The sequence below is a fragment of the Cyprinus carpio genome, chromosome B20, assembly GCF_018340385.1.
Source record: "Cyprinus carpio isolate SPL01 chromosome B20, ASM1834038v1, whole genome shotgun sequence".
In the NCBI taxonomy this organism is placed as follows: Eukaryota; Metazoa; Chordata; class Actinopteri; order Cypriniformes; family Cyprinidae; genus Cyprinus; species Cyprinus carpio.
Window position 1 is genome coordinate 28,918,277 of NC_056616.1, and position 22,725 is coordinate 28,941,001.

The 22,725-nt window shown below is 36.0% G+C and overlaps 1 protein-coding gene across 4 annotated transcripts in view; it reads right to left on the reverse strand.

The window, feature by feature from the left end:
* The window catches only part of LOC109054372 (mitochondrial peptide methionine sulfoxide reductase), a 68,107-nt gene that overhangs the window by 6,824 nt on the left and 38,558 nt on the right, over positions 1-22,725 (reverse strand). For 3 of the 4 annotated variants that reach the window (XM_042747381.1, XM_042747384.1, XM_042747382.1), the window contains exons 4-5: positions 17,144-17,248; positions 15,360-15,466 (exon numbers count right to left, since the gene is read on the reverse strand). In XM_042747381.1, the coding sequence (XP_042603315.1) occupies positions 15,360-15,466; positions 17,144-17,248 (212 nt within the window). Of the gene's footprint in view, positions 1-13,743; positions 14,407-15,359; positions 15,467-17,143; positions 17,249-22,725 lie in introns of those variants that run through there. The other variant, XM_042747383.1, reaches the window with a different exon arrangement.

Below are 22,725 nucleotides of genomic sequence, written 5' to 3' on the forward strand. Positions count from 1 at the left end.
CTCTTTATCCTTTTGTTTTAGCCTGACTCTAGCCTACAATTGAGCTCCTCAGTCTGGCTCAGGGTCTCTGGTCTGTCGTTATTGTTCACCTCATCCTTTTGTCCTTGAGTGGCCTTGATGTCGAGACGGCCATTCAAAACCAGCAAATGGTTTCATTCTCTGAGGAAGAGTCATTTTTATATCAAAAATGTAACAAGTCACAGGTAAAAAATGTTGAATGCTTTGACATGAAATCAGTGGGAATCATATAGTGCGGTGAACAAAGTTAACCAAGTCAATTTACTTTAATTCTTGTCTTTGTGTATTAATAAAAGACAGAACTAAATCCCTCCTATTATATTTAATGAAGCTGTCTAGACTGGAAGCATCCATTGTGGCACTTTCATTTGACAGTCACCTACTCTATTTCCCCTATCTGTCTGGAAAATAAATATTATTTATTATTTGAACAGAACAATAGATAGAATGATATACAGAACAACAGAATGATAGGTAGCGCAAAAGATAGATTAAAAGAAAGGATGGATGGATGGATGGATGGATGGATGGATGGATGGATGGAAAGAAACAATAAATAGTACCGTTGTCAAATGATTAATCGCGATTAATCGCATCCAAGATAAAAGTTTTTGCTTACATAATATACGTGTGTAATTTGTATATTTATTATGTATATATATAAAGACACACACATACAGCATATATTTTGAAAATATTTACAAGTATGTGCATGCATATATTTATATTCATATAAATTATATCATATATAAATATATTTAATATATAAACGTAACATTTTTTTCTTTAATATATACATGCTTGTGGATAGATGGATGAATGTTTTTTTCTGGTCTCCAATCTACTAATCTGCGTCATTTCTTTTTGCTTACGATATGTATATGCAATTTTTCCAACACTCATCAATCATAATAATAATAATTATATGAGTGATTTTTTTTATACCAATAGATTAATAAGGTTAAACTATTGAGCTGAAACCACAATATCTCACTGGTATATCTTGGTCTGATCTGGTCTTTTTTAGTGATTATTTGCAGATCACATGCAGCTTCTACGCTTTCAGTGTAGACAGATGAAAACCGTTGCGATGCGTCATCAGTAGTGTCTAGGGTGGACAGCATACGGTTCTATTTTTTAGTGGGGCCCGTCTGTAAGACAGATCTACTTCAATCAGCAGACACAAAGAGAGAAAGCCACACTGGCTGGATGAGAGTTTCTCTCTGCATGTCAGTTCTATCTTTTATTCATCTGTGCACTTATTCAATCAGATCCTCATTATGCCACATGCCTCCCGTGGTCAGGGGTCACTCTGCCTCCAGGGAGCATGCGGTTCACCTCACCCATGAGTGATGCTCAAGTCATACGGCTTCAGAAAGGGGGTCGTCAGCCTACAGGGACTCAGAGTCCTCCAGAACAAAGAGGCTAGACAAACATGATCCGCAGACAAATGCACAGGGCCTGATTCCAATGACCTCATGCAAAAGCTGCTAAGTTCAAGAATGAAGACAAAGACCTTTAGCTTCACTCTAAGGGACACCGTGATGGATGATGTCAATGCTGACCACATGCGACATGTCAGTTTGACTGGGGATAAAATGCAAATGACCGTTATTTTGGTTCTGAATGAACTCAAATGATGTTTTATTTCAAACAGGGTCTAGAAAAGAATACAATTTACATTGTGATTAACCAAAAAATTAGGAAGATGCTATTAAAAATAGGACTTCAAACAAAAGACATGAGGCCTTGCACTTCGGATGCTAAAAAAAACCCCCTCAAATGTCAGGACTGAAATGATTACGGAGTCATCTCTGAAACATGCGGTGGAGTAGGTGGCGTGGTGCTGAGCTGTTTGGTGACATGTTCCTGTGTTTTGTTTGCATGCTGCTAAATGCATAAAATTCAGACTAATTAATTTGCGTGTCAGACAGAGCAGTCATTTGGTATGCAAATACCTGCATGTCCTGGTTAAGCAAAAAAAGAAAAAAATGTGAGAGTCAGAGATAAGGAGCCTTATTTTTTGGTGAAGTAATTTCAGATGGAAGAAGGGTAACTGTAAAATTAGAGGGCAGGAAAAATCTAGGTGTCATAAAGCTAGGATTTGAATTAGCAAGAGGAATATTAGAGGCAAAGACTAAACACTTTCCGAGGTGATATACACACATACTCCAAATGATCCCTTTAAAGGAATAGTTCACTTAAATCTTTTTGTCATTATTTACCCATCCTCCAAACCCTAATGTTTTTATCTTTTACAGTGGATAATAAAGGCATAAAGTCTCCAAAGAAACATCATCCAAATCTTTTTCTTCATAGTGCGATGCTTGCATTAACTGAGTTCTTTATAAATGCACATTTCATGGCTAAATAATTAAGAGGTGTGTCCCAAAACTTTCATCCATATAAAGCTTATATATGTATATATATATATATATATATATATATATATATATATATAATATATATATGTGTGTGTGTGTGTGTGTGTGTGTGTGTAAAAACTGACAGAATTTTCATTTTTTTGTTAACTAATTATGTAAAACCTTTTCCATTTGTTTATTAATGCAACCCTATTTTTGCACATAAAAATAAGTTACAGGTCTTTGCATAGAACCATTCATTCTTAGAAACATTCATCTACAGAACTGAGGTCACTTGTTTACAGTACAGACACAAATTACAGATTTTTCTTTTAGTGTTTTAATCTAAAAATGAAAATTCTGTCATCATTTACTTAAATGTGAGTAGCCTAAAATTACTTCTAATTATTGCCACAACATTTATATCTCACAAATTACTTGAAATAAAGGCCTTTGAGCCACGCAGCTTGATAATTGGGGATTCCAGTACATGGCATGTTATTTTAAGCAGGTTTTGTGTGCATTCTGGGACCTGTGGCCGCTATGTACTTAGCATTCCGTCACCTTCCGATTTAAAAATTAGAGGGATAGTTCACCCAAAAATGAAAATTGTGTCTTTTATTACTCACCCTTAGTCGTTCCTAACCTGTAAGACCTTTATTTATCTTCGGAACACAAATTAAGATATTTTTGATTAAATCCAAGAGCTTTCTGACCCTGCATAGAGAGCAATGCAACTGACATGCTCAAAGCCCAGAAATCGTTAAAATAGTCCATGTGACATCAGTGGTTCAACCGTTCTGTAATTTTATAAAGCTACGAGAATACTTTTTGTGCGCATAGAAAACAAAAAACTGAGGATGAAAACAACACTGTATGGATGAAAAACCCAGAGACATCCATCAAAACATCTTTTTTTCTGTGTATTCCACAGAAGAAATAAAGTCATTCAGGTTTGGAACAACTTGAGGCTGAGGCAAAATGTGTCTAATATACCACACCTAATTATTTTTCTATGACAAAATAAGCAGTGTTACAGAGAATACGCATGGATTCTAAAGGTGGAGGTATTTATTCATTGTAAGGTTAAAAGTGGTTCGCTTGAGAATGCACGCATGGTTTTTTGTGTGATTGTGCTGGGTTTGCCCTTGAGATCAGGGTCTGTGTCTTTGAGAATGCATCCGCTGGCACCGAGACTGGCATAGCTGGTGAGGAAGGTGGCACCGTTCATTTCCTGGCAGCTCTGTGCTTCTGTCCATAATGATGTTTAGGGCTATGTGCTCGCCTGTGCCAAAAATCTGTTCTATAGCATTTGTTGAGGTCTCTTGAGGATATCATCATGATGGAAAATTAAACCTGGATTGTCTGCAGCCGCTAGAAGTACAGCGAGGGGAGGAAATGGGACGGGAGGATCAGTGGTCAGATGGTAAACAGGGAAGGCAAACCCATAAAGACAGCCAGCCATCTGATCTGGAAACAGTAGTTCTGTCATGCTGGAATGTAGGCATAAATGTTCTCTGAAGCTTTGGGTTTGTGGGGGTTTAATTTTGCTTCAGATGAAGCTGGCGTAAACAATCTTACAGTTTCTCTGGACATGTTAGAATCTCTTTATTAGATGCAATGTGTCAAACTATGAAGTGTAAAATACAACAAGAGAAGAGAAGTGAAATAATTTTTTACAGTTTTAGGTTTTAGTCACAGTTTTTGTATTTTGCCGAAAAATATCCATTCAATTTAGTTTATATTTTTTCATGTCATATTCAGTTTAACAACAATTTGACTACATTGGAATCTAAGTTTAGTTATGTAAATAACATTTTAATTGATGAGAAAGTGCATATGTAAATATTTTATATTGTATTATTCATTTTAACCATATTCTTTATATTGTTTCTATATTTCATATATTTATTTTTAAACGTTAAAAAAGTGTTAATTCATAAATTTTGCTTAGAAATACTGACATTAACACTGGACGAGATAATTACAAAAGTACAGTGGAATTTTTTCATTTTTTTATCAATATTTGTCATTATTTTAGCTATTTTTACTAAAATTTGACTAAAATAGCATCTATTTTTAATCATCAAAAATAACTGTGCAAAAATGTGCAAAATTAAACCAAATACTGAAACATAATTAATCTATTAATTTAAACACATTTTCAGATTTTGTTTGGACATTAAAAATTAAAAAATAATTCTGAGTCTTCTGACAAAAATATCCTGGAAATGGATTCTTCAAATTTGTATTTATAGATATTTATGCATTTTAGTCAAATTAACTACAGTTTTAATTTTAATTTAATTCTATATTAATGTAGAAATGTAAAAAACTGGAAGGGAGAATGAGAAAAGAAGAGACCAAAACAATAAAACAGATGAGATGAGATTAAACAAGAAGACAACTGATGACAATTGTTAGAGAACAGACAAGACAAGAGCAAACAAGACAGGAAGTAAAGAACGATTAGAAAAGATGAATTTGGCAAGAGAAGAGAAGAGAAGAGAAGAGAAGAGAAGAGAAGAGAAGAGAAGAGAAGAGAAGAGACGAGAAGAGAAGAGAAGAGAGAGAACAGAGAAGAGAAGAGAAGAGAAGAGAAGAGAAGAGACGAGACGAGACGAGACGAGACGAGACGAGACAGATTTTAGTCAACAGATTACAATGTCTAAAAGCAGAGAAGAGAAAAGATGAGGCAATATCACAACTATAAAAATAATTTGATTTGATGATGCACACTGAGAAGCCAATAAATGACAATTGTTAGAGACAAGAACATGCAAGAGGAGAAAAAAATGAACCAAAATGACAAGAAGAGAACATGACAATGGTCAGCAGCGAGGACCAGGAGAGAAGGCTGGGTAAAGGAGCAGAGAGCGGCACACACTGAGGAAGGCAGGACACAGGAAGCGAGAGCAGCACTGAGCAAAGAAAGTTCAGTTTGTTACTAAAGCAATTTCAAGACAGATTTGGCCGGCAGATGGTTGGCAGAGCTGTGTTTGTTAAACCAACTGGTCGGGTACATTAGGATGTCGGGGAGCAGCATGCATTGAGTCTCCATTTAGAACAGCCACACATGGGGGAGGGGAAGAAGGGGTGCCGGCCTGGCAAGCTGGTCAGGAAATAACGGGAGTGGTCACAGAGCGGCCGGGGGAAAAGCTAATTAGCCCATGCATGGCCCGTAGTCACACACTCTATAATGGGACTCAGGTATGTTTGACACCTCACACGGATAGAGAGACCTAGAAAACACTCAACCTCCTTCCACATTCCATTTACTCTTATCAGTCTACTGCAGTCTGATCTGGCCCGTCATTTCTCTCGCTCAATGTGTTTCTTTCGCTTTCTCTGTCTGTCTGTTCTTGTAGCTGTCAAAAACATTGGCATGGGCCCTTGATGGCAAAATATACTGGCATTGGCAAACCAGGGTTATTATCATTAACTAAAACTAAAACTATTAAACACTGTTTTGTTAATTGAAATAAAGCTGAAATTAAATAAAATAGAAATATACAATTAAAATCTTGAAAATTAGAAATAAGTAAAGGTTGAAGAACTAAAATGACTGGAAAAGAACTAAAAAAATATATATATATAAATAAATTAAACTTAAACAGTAATATTATAAAAAAAAACATTTTACAAGATTACTAAAAATAACCTAAATGAAAATTAAACTGTAAATAACACTAAAATAACACTGCGGCAAACTAGTAAATTGTGTCAAATTTTATAGTGCATGTTGTATGTTTGACACAAACAATAAAAAATGCTACTACTCTAAACGACAATGGTTCATGTCAAGAACATTTTTGAAAATAGTTTTACTATTTTTTTAAAAGGATTGTTTGACCCAAATATAAAAATTCTCACAACGTTTAACAAGAAATGTAACATTTAAACATTTTAGTACTGTCAAACGATTAATCACATCCAAAATAAATGTTTTTGTTTACATAATATATCTGCATGTACTATGTATAATGTGTATATATAAATTACTGTGTTGAGACATGCTGAAGTTGCTTTTGGTCTCATACTCTATCGCATACCTTGTCAGTGTCGTGTGCTTGCTTAGCCTTTTGTTGTGATAAACAGTAAAGTGTGTTCAAGTGTGTACTCTTTGAGAGAAGCAGTCAATCAGCGGAAGTTAAAAGCAGATAGTAAGTGTATTTATTTCTTGTCTCATTAGTGTTTAGCGCAATTCTCGTTGCTAGGAAACGCTTGTTTTATTTACTGTGTTGAGATGTGCTGAAGTTGTTTGGTCTCGTACTGTACCTTGTCAGTGTCGTGCGCTTGCTTAACCCTTTGTTGTGATAAACAGTAAAGTGTGTTCAGCTGAATTCAATTTCCGTTTTGTCAAACGGGTATAAAAAAGGTTATGGCAGTGGCAGCGGTCGTGTGAAGCCCTCCTCGTGTGAAGACCAAAGAGTGTAAAGACCATCGACATGTCATCTTTCGACATAACCTATGCTCACTCTCCCCCTCCTGGCTATCTGCTATGGTTTCATCTTCGTTAGCATCGTTAGCATCTCTTTATGCTAACAGTGCTACTGATACTTTCTGCTCCACTCTTACATCTTGTTTAGACACTGTCTGGCCCTTGTCTTCCAGGCCAGGCTGTACCACCCCTTCTGCCCTTTGGCTGTCTGATGTTCTCCGCAAACATCGTTCTAAGCTCAGGGCTACTGAAAGGGTGTGGCATAAATAAAAAAATCCTGGTTCGAGTCCTAATTCTCAGATAGGTCCTTCAAGGTATCTTGGAGAGATGAGGTGTCCAAGTCGCAACATTTAACTACTGGGGTGCCTCAGGGCTCAGTTCTTGAACCACTTCTCTTCTCTGTCTACATGGCATCACTAGGTTCTCTCATTCAGAAACATGGCTTTTCATATCACTGCTATGCTGATGACACTCAACTCTACCTCTCATTCCATCCTGATGATCCGACTATAGCTGCTCTCATCTCAGCTTGTCTAACAGACATTTCTTGCTGGATGAAGGATAATCACCTTCAACACAACCTTGCCAAGACAGAGCTGCTTGTGGTTCCATCAAACCCATCGTTTCATCCCAATTTCACCATCCACTTAGGCACATCAACCATAACTCCTTCAAAAACAGCCAGAAACCTTGGAGTTATGATTGATTATCAGCTGATTTTCTCAGACTTTCTGCAGATTTGCTTTATTCAACATCAAAAAGATCAGGCCCTTTCTTTCGGAACATGCTGCACAATTCATTGTTCAAGCTCTTGTTCTGTCCAGGCTGGACTATTGCAATGCTCTCTTGGCAGGTCTTCCAGCCAGTTCTTTCAAACCTTTACAATTAATCCAGAATGCAGCAGCAAGAATCATTTTTAATGAGCCAAAAATAATGCATGTCACACCTCTGTTTATCAATTTGCACTGGCTTTCAATAGCTGCTCGCATAAAATTCAAGGCATTAATGTTTGCCAACAAAACCACCACTGGCTATGCACCCCTTTACCTAAATTCATAACTGGGGAAGTCATGGCCTAATGGTTAGAGAGTCGTACTTGCAATCCAAAGGTTGTTAGTATATACAACGACTGAGGTGCCCTTGAGCAAGGAACCGAACCCCCAACTGCTCCACCAGGGGCCGCAGCATAAAGGGTTGCCCACTGCTCCAGGTGTGTGTTCACGGTGTGTGTGTGTGTTCACTGCTGTGTGTGTGCACTTTGGATGGGTTAATGCAGAGCAAGAATTCTGAGTATGGGTCATCATACTTGGCTGTATGTCATGTCACTCTCAGTTTTTTTGTTTTTTTTTACTTCAGACTTATGTGCCCTCTAGAAGCTTGCATTCTGCAAGTATACGTCACTTTATTGTGCCATTCCAAAAAGGCACAAAATCACTTTCACAGACTTTTAAATTAAATGTTCCCTCCTGGTGGAATGACCTGCCTAACTCAATCCGAGCAGCTGATTCCTTAGCCATCTTCAAGAATCTGCTAAAAAAAAAAAAAAATTTCTCTTCCATCTTTTTTTGACCCTCTAACACTAGCACTCTCTATTTTAACTCTATTCTTTAAAAAAAAAACTTTTCCCTTTTAGACTTGCACTCTATTCATTTACTGCTATTCTGTTCAAAAACACTAGCTTTTCTAATCTTTTTGTATTCTATTTATTTGTTTTCTTTTTATTTATTATGCAATTAACAAAAGCAAAAAAAACCTCTAACACTAGCTTTCTCTATTCTTTTTCTATTATGTTTTCTTTTTATTTATTATATAATTTAAAAAAAACTTGCTATGTGTACTGCATTAAGCTAACTGAGACTTGTTATAGCACTTGTGTATCATTGCTTTTTTGTTGATTTTGATTGCTTCCATTGTCCTCATCTGTAAGTCGCTTTGGATAAAAGTGTTTGCTAAATGACTAAATGTAAATGTATAAATACACACACATGCATATATTTAAGAAAAATATGTTGTTTATATATTAAGTATATTTATATGTAATATAAATTATATGAATATAAATATATACATAAATATTTTCCAAATATATGGAACTCCTTCCAGTGGCCTGGAAGAAATAAAGCCACATAAGGAATGACACAAGGGTGAGTAAATAATGGCAGAATTTGTATTTTTGGGTGAACTGTTCCTTTAAAAGTCAATTAGCCATCATTGGAAGGCCACAGAATGAAAGTAAAAAGCCACAAACACCCATACACCTCCTCCAATACACCTCTTCCCTCATAATTACAGCCCACATTATCCATGGGAGACTGGTGGCGAAGGTGCGACTGGGCTTTTACTGCGCTAGCGTGTAATAGAGTGAGGCTGCAGTCGCTAATTAAGGCCATTGTGATTTCTTGCAGACATTGACGGGGAGGTGTAATTGGTGGAGTGCAGTCAATCTCCTGGATTTTGCTCAGGGCGCACAGAGACTAGGTAAACCACACATGTGGAGACCTCGGAGGGGAAAAACCTGTCTTTTGTTAGCCCTTAATTGAGATGCTAATAGATGGGAACATGCCACACCAAGTTCTTGAGACGTGAGGACAGAGAGAAAGAGAGAAAGTGAGAGAGAGTAAATGAGCACAAAGGCAGGGGGTGGACGGACAGAGCGCTGCCCCCTGTGGATAGGACACACTGCCCCCTTGTGGTTACTTTTACCAGCAATTTATGTAGCAATATGATGCTATGCAGAATGATACTGTCTCTGCCAATTAACAGCCCATGAACAATACAGAAGGGGTATGACCAGGATATTGATGTTGAACAGACTCGCAGAGGTCGATGAGAGCAAATCTCCTTCATTTAAACCCTGAGTGATCGTCACTCTTTGCACTAATATGGTGTGCTCTTGAAGCAAAGCACTGCTAGCTTATGACAATCATGTCTTGCTTTGAGAATCAGCCCAAAGGTGATCTGAACGAGGACGCTAGGGCAGGTTAGTGGTGTAAATGTGTGCAGATATCGGGCTAAAATGAGGGCAGAATCTGGTGACACACTGCAGCGTCTATAAGGGTTATTATCCTTAACTTAAACTATTAAAACTTAAACTGAAATAAAGGTAATTTAAAAAAAAAAAACTAATAGTAGTGTTTAAAAAAATTAAATAAAAAATAACAAATTAAAATGAAAAAATATAAAAATAAAAGCTAATTCAAAATATGAATTAAAAAAACTATTGTTATATATTAAAATAACACTAATGTCTATGTGTGGAGATATGTGAATTTAGGTTCCAGTGAAGCCAGATTTTGTAGAACTCTTGAAAAAAGAACTCTTGCTCTTGTTTTGGCACTGGTCTATTATTAATATTCTATGCTTTGAACTTTTTATCCCTATGGTGAAACTCAATGAACTTTGCATGCGTGAAGGGTCTGTGGCTAATTGCATTTTGTGTAATTATGGGATGGATGGTTGCCTAGCAACTAGATGGTTAAATTCACAATATTCCACTCCGTTTGAGCTAAAGACTTTGAATATCACACAAGACTCACTCTTCTCATGGGGAACAAATCTGCCCCAAGGAGCCATACATTTCCACATGAATTTTTCTGTTAGTACTGTAGTGTATATTTTAAAATCTTATGAAGCACTCCTCATCTTTTGGAACATATGAAATGCATATGTAAAACTGTGAACGCAACTCAACAGACTTCCAGAAAACTGCCATTTCCAGTTAGTACGGATGTTTTTACATTTTTACAAGATTTTTGCTAAATTCTCTCAGACAGTGCTAGTCATTTGCATTTTTCCATGTCAAGCTAAATTAACACATTTTAAAATATGCTGGTATATAATTATGCCGAATCAGAAAGGTAATAGGGTTAACACTTTTACAGTTTAATTTAACATTACAAGCCTTGTGCTATTACATCATGCTTCATAGAAATAAAATTCTAATTATTATCTACTTTTCACAAATAAAATGTAAGATAAAAGTGTGCATATATACACATGCACACACACCAAGGGAAAAAAATCTATTAGTTTAAATAAACATTAAGCAGCACAACTGTTTTCTAAATTGATAATAATAAGAAATGTTTCAGATCATGTGAGACTAAAGACCTGAGTAATGACTGCTGAAAATACAGCTTTGCATCACATAAATAAATTAGAATTTAAAATATATCAAAATAGAAAAGTTATTTTGAATTGTAAAAATATTTCACAATATTATTGCTTTTAAAATATTTTTGGTCAAATAAATGCAGACATGGTAAGCATAAGAGACTCATTCAAAAACATTTAAAAAAAATATATAAAAATCTTACTAACCCCAAATTTTTAACACACAGTAAAAGCTGGTGTTAGCTGTGCCTTGTTAAAGCACTGTTGCCCAACATCATATACAGTAACCCTCCAAATTCTCAACACTAACACCCTCACACTAACACCAGGCGCTACAATCCTAAAAAAGCCACCCACAGCTTTTATTCCACCCTTGCAGACACTATTTATGATGACATCAAATCTTCCCTTACGCAACACAGATGGGCCCCCAACCCAAGATAGGAGTCCCTCATCTCCAGCATTCTCCAACCCCCCCTCACCGGTCTCCCTCTCCTGTCCCTCACTCATAATGGACCCAGCTGCCAGTCAGACCAGGCTTTATTAACCCCTTGCCTTCTGACACTCATTTCATTGTGGCTAGGGGTCAACAGCTGATTAGAACACGGTGAGGCGGCACTCTACAGACGACCTTCGACCCCCGGCAGCTTCTCCGTTTGGGCAGCGGGCCAATAGGAGGCAGCGCGGCCTCCCTTGTTGCCATGGAGACAGGGCCTGCCAAAGCGCAGATGGCTCAGCAGGGGGTGGAGTGGGTGGAGAGAGACAGAGAGAGCAGACAATGGAGGATGGAGCGAATAAGTGAGAGAGAGAAAGAGAAAGGGGAAACGCAGTTAAAAACATGGTCAGTAGAGGGAGTGTATGTGTCTGCAGCCGCTACAGAACAGAAACACAATGAGAAATGCAGAGACTTGTGCAGCTAAAAGCTTCTTTGACAGCATGCAGCCTTTAGAAACTCTTGTCTTTTCATCTGAGCAGCTAGAAGAGAGTGCTGCAGGACATATTTAATGCTTGTCCTATTGAAATTGCCTTTGCAGGCTATATGTTCGGACTCCCAGAGTCTAAAATGTCTAAAAAAAGGCATAAATAGTGATTTTTTTTTCCAACTCAGTTTCTTTTAACAAGTTCCTCTGACCTTATCAAGCCAAGTTGTATCACCAAATAATTTGATACACTGACTATATTGGATACGAAATGTCAGTGTTATCTGGAATAGTCAATGTTGCTTTTGTTTGACCAAAGCAAGAAAATATTAATATTGGCAGCCTTGGTAAATATGAGCACAGGTGGCTGTGAAAATAAATCTGCATTGTTTATCCTTTTGATCTTTCATTCAAACATTTTACAAAATTTTAGCCTTTCATTGAAGTAAAACAATGGATAGTGGGGGAAACTCACTTTATGAAATATATGTTTTTCTCTAGTTCACGTTAGCCACAGTTATTGGCACCTAGTTTTTAGTTTTCTCTTATAATGCCTGATGAGTTTGGAGAACACTTGATAAGAGATCAGATTCCCAGATCCATGTTGGCGTTGTTCTCTTCAGTTCACCCCACTCATTTTCTAAAGGGTTCAGGTCAGAGGACTGGGACGGCCATGGGTGAAGCTTCATTTTGTGCTCAGTGACACATTTTTGTGTTGATTTTGATGTTTGTTTTGGATCATTGTCCTGATGGAAGAGCTAAACATTGTCTATTATAAGATTTCTTACAGAGGCAGTCAGGTTTATATTTTTTTATCTGTTGATATTTGATAGAATCCATGATGCCATGTATCTGAACAAGACATCCAGGACCTCCGGCAGAAAAATAAGCCCACAACATTACAAACAAAGCCATTAAACCTGGAAGATTCTCTAAGCAAAAAGGCTGCCAAAGCAATAAGAAACAAAAGGCTTTAACAAAACAGGATAAAAATATTATTTTATTGTGCAAATGCATACAGCAGAATCCATCTGCTAGTAGATATAGTCCCTTACATGTAGATTAAGGTTAATAGGTGACCTCTTTGGGATAAAATTCGGTAACCAATCAGAATCTAAGACCAAAACTCTGTATAATTCTAAATATGATTTTAAAAAGTGCCTGATTTTGGAAATAAGAAGCTGCTCAGAAAGTCAGAGGCCAATGGTGCAGACCACTGGGAGTCATCATCAGCTGGAGCCAGCGCTGCGTGAAAAAAACAAATCGCACCCATATGTTTTTCCTGCTCTAAGGCCTGCGCCCCCTTTTCTCATCCCCTGAGTCCCAGCACTGTGTGTTCCTTCATTTAGACACTTCAGTGCACAGGACTCAATAGTAATGATGGTCTAATGTCGAGTCTATAGCCAATTTTATATAAATAATTATATTTTGTAAATATACTTTAAAAGAGTCCAAATGAATGATATATTTATTGCTTCACTCATGCCTGTACGCTCAATTTTGAAGACATGCTGAATGCAATATCCAAAAATCATTTCCTGTGATTTGCTATCTTAGCAACTGATGGAAAGATAGTATTTATATTATTTTTACAAATCAGCTTTATCCCTCTACTCATCCCTCTCCTTCATTTTTTTAAATTGTTAACTAAACCAGATTTTTATCATATTTGTGGCTGTGTGGCCAGTGAAAATGTGCAAGTAAAAATCTGAACTAAGTGAAATAATGGCCTGCATGCAGAAAAAAAATCCATATTGTCAAGCCCTGGTTGCTGATCTCCAAATCAGTCTCTATCCTGCTAGAAAACGTCTTAATATGCCTCTAAAATAAGCATTTTGATTGTGAAAAGCGAGGACTTTATTTGTGAGCATGTGTGAGTGTGTCTGCGAGCATCGCTGTCCAGTGAGATCCATCCCTTCTTCAAGAATCAGTTGCTGAGATACCAAATGCACCATATCACAGGAAAAGATATTGGATATTGTGTTCATTATTTGTTCAAAATGGAGGGCTGAGGCAAGAGCGAAGAGTGACAGAGCCGATCATTTGGGTTCTTTTGATGTAGAAAGAGAGGCTGCAGAAAACCCTCTGTATCAGCACAAAAGCAGCCGACATCTGATGTGAAGTGCAAAGAAAGCAAGAAAGGACACTGGGACGATGAGACAGTCAAGGTCATCTCTTCAATAGTCAAATGTGTCTAACGCGACACCGTCCGTAATGTGTCCGAGCGTGAATACAGGTACAGAACGCACAGCTGCTGATTTCATCTCAGACTGTGGACTGATCTGAGGGAATGAGAAGAGAATCAGCCCAAAAAAACACAAGTGTGATCATACACGTGTGATCATACACGAAGAAAATGAGACTACAGGGGTACGGTAGGGAAGATTAGTGTCTGTGAGAACCACAGTCAGTTCCTCTGCTTCTATTGTTCTAACAGGCTTCGCTTCGACGGAAAGGGTGGGGTTGTTAGCGTGAACTGCATGCAGGTTTGTAATGCATTGCACCACCGAGACCAAGAAACCTCAATTTTCGGCTCGACAACAGAGCCGTTCTGCAATTAGAGAAAAATATATGCATAATGCAGATGGCAGCGTTCGCACTCAGCGCCGAAAGGCTTTGAACCTCCTCGTGCACGGATTTGAAGGCTCCCTTCTCCAAGCTGTCTACGAGACAAACAGAATTACTATTTCATGTGTAAGATTATATTTCCCTGCTTTGCAGAAAACTTGTTTCATCTGGCATAGATTCACAGGTTATCAAACAGAGCAAGAACCGTTGAGGGCTGTAATCCTCATTCCTCATACCTGTCCCTTCTTACTGTCCCACCGGGGACCAGAGGTGTGGGCATACCATTAAAAGAGGGTACCGGCGATACAAACAGCTTTTGTTTTCAAAAGCAGTGGGTAGAGACTAAATATGTTAGACTAAAATGTATTCATATAAAATCTCCCAATACAACATTTTGATGCGGCATCCTATATGGCAAAATAAAAAATATTGTTTTAAAAATAGATCAGAATACATACAAATGGTCTAAAATATAATACTAATAAGGGTTTTTAAATACATTTACATAAATACATATTTTCAGTAAGTTAATAGTTAAATAGTTTAATTTATATTCCCTTATATTTTTGGCCCTTATATACAAATGTTTACGTTTTCTTTTACCCGTGAAGTACATTTTGTAATCTTGTACATTTTGTATTTTTGTATAATTTATACTTTTTTAAATGAAATATATATGTATAAATTATTAGTAGTATTAGTAGTAGTATTAGTATATACAATTGAAGAGTGCTGAGATCCACAAAACTATGTCAATATTATTTTCAAGACAACCAATGATATTTTCAAGGACATTTTTGCTTTTGGCACTTGATGTCCAATGAAATATCTGGATGCTAAAGCCAAACTAGTTTTGAACCACTGATCCACAAACTGATCACCTGAGGGTTGTTTGTATATGGAGGGGAGAGATATGAAAGTGCATTTGAGGGATACCTTCTGATATTCATCCTTGGAGCGCAATGCCTGGTCGAGCTGTTCCTGTGTGTAAGCATAGATGGTTGATCGATAGGTCGTCCCAACATCGTTGCCTTGTCGCATTCCTACCAAAGAAAATGCAGCTATGTCAATGTTAAAAACAGGGTGTTTGAGGATCTGGTTACAACACAAATGTAAATGGGTAAACTACTCCTTGATATTCAATGTTAAACTCTATATAGACATCTGAGAAGTAAAGTAAGTCATGTAACCCTGATGTAATCATGCAGCTCTGCCACTGAGTGTGTCTTCTGTGGGTCCAAAATTAGCATCTATTAGTACTTTAGTCTCTTGGGAAACAAACTCCCAATCAACCAGATATGAAATCTTGGGAAGAGTGCGGTTTTAATTAAAGCCCTGTTCTATCTGTTCTTGATCCAGATATGACTTCATAGATTCTGCATAGATATTTTTGTTGGATGGGAAGAGGGCATTAACTATACTAAAGAAGCTTTACCTCATGCGACTGTACATTATTTTAAAGGCTTCCGAGCTGTAAAACTTTTCTTTAAATGACTTAAACCAAACCGTAATGATTTCAGTGTGAACATATATAAGAATGAGCAGAGTGTTAGTTACCACCACAGACACAATCAGGGAATTATACAGGCCATCTCCATCAGTCTGAATGTGATTTGATGGTCGAGACACTTTAATCTCTGATCTGAGTCCTCTGGTCATGATTGCAGCCACTCAAACTGTTGCCTCTCCTCTTTATGAATTCATGATGGGCCTCTTGTAGATCTCGAACTACTGGAACTTAAGACTGTATTAAGTTAAAGAGCTGCTCTTTTTACTGGCTTTTAAATGGCTTTTTGTGCTCAGCCTTTCTTTAATGAACACTGTGCTAAACGAAACTTACTTGTACTGTGTTGGCTTTCAACTAATAATGAACAAAATATTATCTTAAAGGAAGAGTTTACCCAAAAAGGACATTTTTGTCATTTACTCAAAACCTTTCTTCTGTGAAACTTAAAAGACAAAATGACTAAATAATAAAATATCAAAAAAGTTCAGATGCCTTAAAATTTTCACAATTTTAAGGCATCTGAACTTTTTTGATATTTTACTAAAATGTATCCATTTAAAATCTTCCAATACAACATATTCTCGTGGCATCCTATATAGCAAAATAAAAATATTTTCAGAAATATTTTTTAAAAATAGATAAAAAATATTAAAATGGTATAAAAAAAAATTAATAAGTGTAGCGCTAATATAGGTTTTAAAATACATTTACATCAATAAATATTTTTCAATAAGTTGTGTTATAATGTGTTTATTTTTTCTTTCTAAAAAAACATTTTTTCAGAAATGTCTTTTAAGATTGGAATTTTCTTATATGCATTTTTTTTTTTTTACCCTTGAATACATTTTGTAATCTATTCTGACATTTGAAGGTTTAAACTAAATGTATTTTTTAATTGTAAAAAATATATTTTCTTATATTAAAAAACATTATGTATGGGATATTTGAATGAATGATATTTTGGTATTTTCCTCATTATAAGACTTGAAATATACCACACAAAGTCATATGACCAACTTATATGGTGCTTTTCAGAGATTGACATTTCCTCATTCATGTTCACTGCGTAGAAAAAAAAAAAAAAACCTTCTCTGTGTTCCACAGAAGAAAGTAAGTCATACAGGTTTAGAAATACAGGGTGAGTGAGTAAATTATTACAGAATTTTCATTTGTGAAAAGCTGACTTTGAGAGTGTGATAAATTAAAATGTTACCTTGTGTAGGATTGTGGCTTTCCCAAAATACCTTCAGCAACTGTGCAAAGTTGATTTTCTCAGGCTCATAGACCACACGAACCACCTCTGTGTGTCCTGTTTTACCTGTGTGAGCAAGAGAAGCAGAGGTGACTGTGTAAACATCATCGCCAAAAGAGTCACGGTGCGTGCACACACCCTCGGGTTAAACAGAGGTGGCCTGCTGTCCCAATCCAGTCAGGTCATCAAGGGGCACTGATTTTGGCTTGACTGGCCACGTCTCCAGCGATAGGGTCAGTCCTCCATATTGATTACCTTTATGTGTCTTTTGACCCTTTCAAAAACGGGCAGTCGATCTACCTGTGTGGCATCAGCTGGGTGCTTTTCTATAAGCTCTCCTTCTCTTAGACGGACTCATAAAAACAAGAAATAACTTTGAAATGACTCATTGCAGGTTAGGCAAGCATGGAAGAGAAGCACAGAGGAACATCAAACAAACACAAGCTCAATACATTACGTACTCAGCCTGGTGATTATGCTCTCTTTAAGGCTGGATTCAAACAACAGCACAGCCATTAGTAGCAATTGGAAAGGAAGACATGAAGTGGATCAGACAGAGATTAAAGTGAGAATTGCTGACACCTTTTCTTTTCCAATGTCATTAAAACAACAAACACTGAGCAGAACTTAAGACAATTACTTTCAGTTGCATGTTTCAAGGCTGGTAGAAGAAGTTAAAAACACAATGGAGGAATTGACTGCGCCAGCTGATAGTGTTGTTTATTTCCACTCACTGTCTGCATTGTTTTAGAGCCCAATTCACTAAAAATAATGCTAGAAAGAAAATGGCACAAAAATGCGAATTGCAATTTGCATGGCACAGTCTTGAAGACTGATTCCGAATGTTGTGTTTGCACTTTAAAAAAAATGACATTGACTGTGCAGTGCTATTTTACATTATTTGTGATTCGCAATGAGTCTGTAAATAAAAAATTATGTCAATAACATAAAAGAAACTGATATTTTTATTCAGAAAGAACACATTAAATTGATTAAAAAAAGACTAAATAAAATAACTAAATAACTTTAATTGTTACCAAAAATTCTACTTCAAACAAATGCAGCTCTTTTCAACTTCCTATTCACGAAAGAACCCTAAAAAAAAGTTTCTATTAAAATATTAAGCAGCACAAGGGTTTTCAACATTTATAATAATAAGAAGAAAATGTTTTTTAAAAAAGATTTTATTTTATTTTTTTTACTGTATATTTATCAAATAAATGCAGGCTTGGTGAACATAAGAGATTTCCTTCAAGAACGTTCAAAAATCTAAGAGACTCCTTATTTCTAAATGGTGCTGTATATATTTTAAATAACTCATAACAACATCTTGGTGTTTTTTTTTTAATTTATGTGTGTGTGTGTGTTTACGTTAATTTGATTCCAGAAAACTGGATTCATAGTATTGTCTAGCTTTTTATAACTTTATCTATTGTCTATACTTGGACTGTGAGCAGTATGTTGCAAATGAATCACAGAACATGAACCAGCTGTGACTAGAACCCCAAAACTGAAAAACCGAGGTCCTAATTCCATATCTCCCATCATTAATTTATTACCAAAGAAGTCTGCTTAATAATCTCTGCTTCAGTTTTATGGGGGGGGCATCCTCTACGTTATCTCCAGTAAATCTATATTGCTTTGATATTAAAAAAGTAATAAAGGACTAACCTGTGGGGTTATTTTCATTACCAAGCAAGACAGCAGAGGGGTAGTAACATTATCAGAGCTCAGATATGGAAAACCAAAGCTGTGCCATTGCCCATACACCAAGGGCTGTCGCTTCAATTCACGCCTATACACTCAGAATTGTAAAAATGCATTTAGTTGCCGCTTGTCACAATGTTCCCAGGAGTCCCTCACTGACGACAGCTCTACATACACCCGAAATTAAACACAGGCCCAAGTTGAAAGGTATTAAAACACTTTTGTTGTCTGTGAACTACATAAACTTAAAGAAAAATAATGCCATGGATTAGCTTACATACACATAATAAAACCAAATATAACCTAACTTTAGTCCAAATAACTAAATAAAATAATATATTATATAAATTAAAGTTAAAATAAAAAGTTAAAATAAACAAATTAAATAAAATTGAATTTTACATTTTTTAATTATATATATTTCCCTATATCGCAATACGTTTATTTAGCTGTTTTTATTTTATTATTTGAAACAAAAATGTTCACAGCATCATATGCAAAATAAGTCAGTCTCTTATAAAAGATTTAGCTTTTAATCAACATTGTAGATGGCAGTGTTATTAGTTACTAAAACTAACAAAACAAACCATAAAAAATATTTTCATTACTTAAAATAAAATAAACATTAACTGAAATTAAATAAGTCTTCCTATTTATTTATACCTATATTTTAACTTGATATACTAAAATAACTACAATTAAAAATGAAATAAAAATGGGGGAAAAAATGGGGGAAAAAAACAAATAAAATTACAGAAACAACAAATTTTTTAACTAAAATGAAAATGCAAAATACTTTAGCATATTTCTTTGAATTACATAGGATTTAGGATTTAAACCATGCAATTCTGTATAAAATGACCTTTTTTATGTACTCACCAAAATCAAATTTTTTTTTTTACAGTACTTGGATTTGGCATTTGGATATTGGATGTTTTGTGCCAATCTATCTCTAATTATTTTTAGAGAACAGATTTAGAACCACACATGTGCAGTTTAAAATAACTGCCACAGCAAAAGAAAGCAAAAATGCAAAAAAAATGCAAAAAAAAAAAAAAAAAAAAAACATTTTCTGCACTCGTTGTAACCTTTTGTCAGTATTTTATGCAAATGTTCGTACATGCAGCGATAAGACAATGGCGTTCTAATGGAGTCATAAGAGCCCACAGCATTATCCTCGAACTGCGTTATGCATGTTGGCTTATGGAAGAGTAATGAACCCACTGAACCTGTTTCTACACTTCCCACTCCTCTCTTTACATTCATCCAATCCTCCCTCCCTCTCAATTTCTCTTTCTCTCTCTCTGCTCGGATTTCTTCCCTTCTTCATTTCCTCTTTGAAGCATCTTGCCGCTTTTTCTTCCCATTTTCCAGTTCAAACCCTTTTTTTCAACCTCCCATTTTTTTGGTGTAATCCCCTCACCCACACCCTCGCCAGGCTGTGCCGTTCAAGACGAGCTGAAGTTCGACCGCAGGCGGCCATATTTGCTGCAGCTTGAGACTATCTAAGCGAAGGTACAGATGTGACGCAAGTAGGTGTCAAGGGAAGTGCCTTTTACAGACCATCAATACAGGCGGGAGCAGTGAAAACTACAATCCACTGAAATTCAGAGATAATGGTTATGTGAGACGCTGCAAAGGCACAAGCACGCCATCCTCTCATGTTCTCTCTTTGTGCAGCTCTAATTCTGCATCACAAAACATGTGAATAGACATACTATATGCTGCTTCAGTTTTAAGGAGCCTTCTATGAAATGGATGCATTTTCTAGTTTACAATGTGAATTTTCAAGTATTTTTCTAAGATTTAAAATTTTGTGTGCTGTGCTAACCCAAGCTAAATTAATATATTTGAAACTGAAGTGATTGCTACTGAAAGTTCAGCTTTGCTATCACAGGAATAAAATACATTTTAAAATGTAGTAAAAAAATAGAATGGTAATTTATTGTTTTTACTATATTTCAGCTGTATTTACTGTATTTTTTAAATACAATAAAAGCATCCCCTCAAAAACACAATAAAAAAATCTTAATACTAAATAGGAATATATATGTATACACAGACCTATATATAATGCATATATATACAGAGATAAAGATTAATAAAATAATTTATTTTTCCAATAAAAATGTGCTCACTAGCTAATGCAGCAAGGTGAAGTTGAGAAGAAGACATCAAAATAAATAAACAGATTTATCAACACAAATGTCTATATTAACACAGTAAATACTGAATCAACTAAAGTTGTTCTTTTTTTTAAAGATAAAGTACTTCCTAATCAAAACAAGCATATTCTGTATAGCTGCTTTGAAAGAATATGTATTATGAAAAGCACTTTACCAATAAACTTGGACACAAATACCATACATTTTGTAGAATAACCCATAAGATGCTATTTTCTATGATTATTTGCGTTGGTGGCTTTATCTTTAGTGCATGTTTCTGCTTGGCAGACATGTCTGTACCCTTTAATCCCCTGTTGACATAAGCTCTTGTGCAGACAGGACTGAGATTAACACAGAAAGAGAGAGAGAGAGAGCGAATGAGTGCATAAACAAAGCGAGAGAGCATATAAGGATCATAGCGCTTCCCCTCCCCCTCACATACATGAGCAAAATCCTGCGTATGATTCTATCGCTCTGTTCCCAAACCTAGTAGGCAGCCTACATTTTAAGACATCTTAGGCACACCCCAAATGTACTGCAAAAATATTTATAAAAATAATCCCGTAATGTCAAAACAATAAATATGACTGATAAAGTAAAAAGACTGGAGACATAAATATAATTCATTCAACAATAAAAATTATAGATAAAACATTTAAAATTAACAAATGAAAAAAGCTTCTTAGGCGCCTGTTCTGAGCCCTATTTGTATGATGCTCAGAGTTTCTGCCTATTTAGTGTGTTTAGTCACTTATGAGATTTAATTTCAGTAAAGATGCTGCCTTAGAAGGTATCTGCCTATGTAGGACGCAATGCAGCTCAGTAGGTCTTAAAACAGATCTTACTGAAAAAAAAGACGATATTCATTAGCACACAATAACAGATCATATCTAGGAGCACACCAGTCTTATCTTCCCATTTCTTCTAAAATCCTGCTACTTGTTTCAAATGGATGTCAGCATTCAAACCCTGTATGAAGCACAGTGTTGCTAACCATTTCAGCACCAGCATTCATTTCAGCACCAACCAATGGACAGCTCCCTCTGAGTTTTCAGCACCCCGCGCAGTATATATCAGTTCTGCTTGTAGCGAAGGACCACCCGCTGAATCATCACACCCGGCTATACAACATCTCTGATTCTGAAAACGTTCAGTTTCTAAGAAAAAGAGGGAATTTAAATATATGCCCTGCAGTGAAAAGCATGTTATGTCGTCCAAACTTTGGAGTAAGGAATGGCTAAGCATACTCTGCGAGAGGCCATTAAAGCAAATTCATTTGATGGGAAATCATTGTGACTGAACTTGCGTTAAAGCAGCATACAGGGAAAACTTGGGAGATCAAAGCCCCGGCCTGTCATGCTCTTCTAGGCTGAGGAAAACTCAAGAGTAAGTTTGAGCTGAGAAAAACTTCTCCTTTTGCTAGACTAAACACATCAGGAGACAGAATGTAGAGTTATTTTACTCAATTTTGTTTTCAAAGACAATAATTTCTGCATTTTTTTAGAGAATAATTGAAAAGAATCAAAAAATGAATTGTGTTAATTTACATAATTTTTACTTTACTGTTTGAATACAGTAAAAACAGTAATATTGTGAAATAGTATTACTATTAAAAAACTCTAAAAGAACTCTGTTCTATTTAAATATATTTACAATGTAATTTATTCCTGT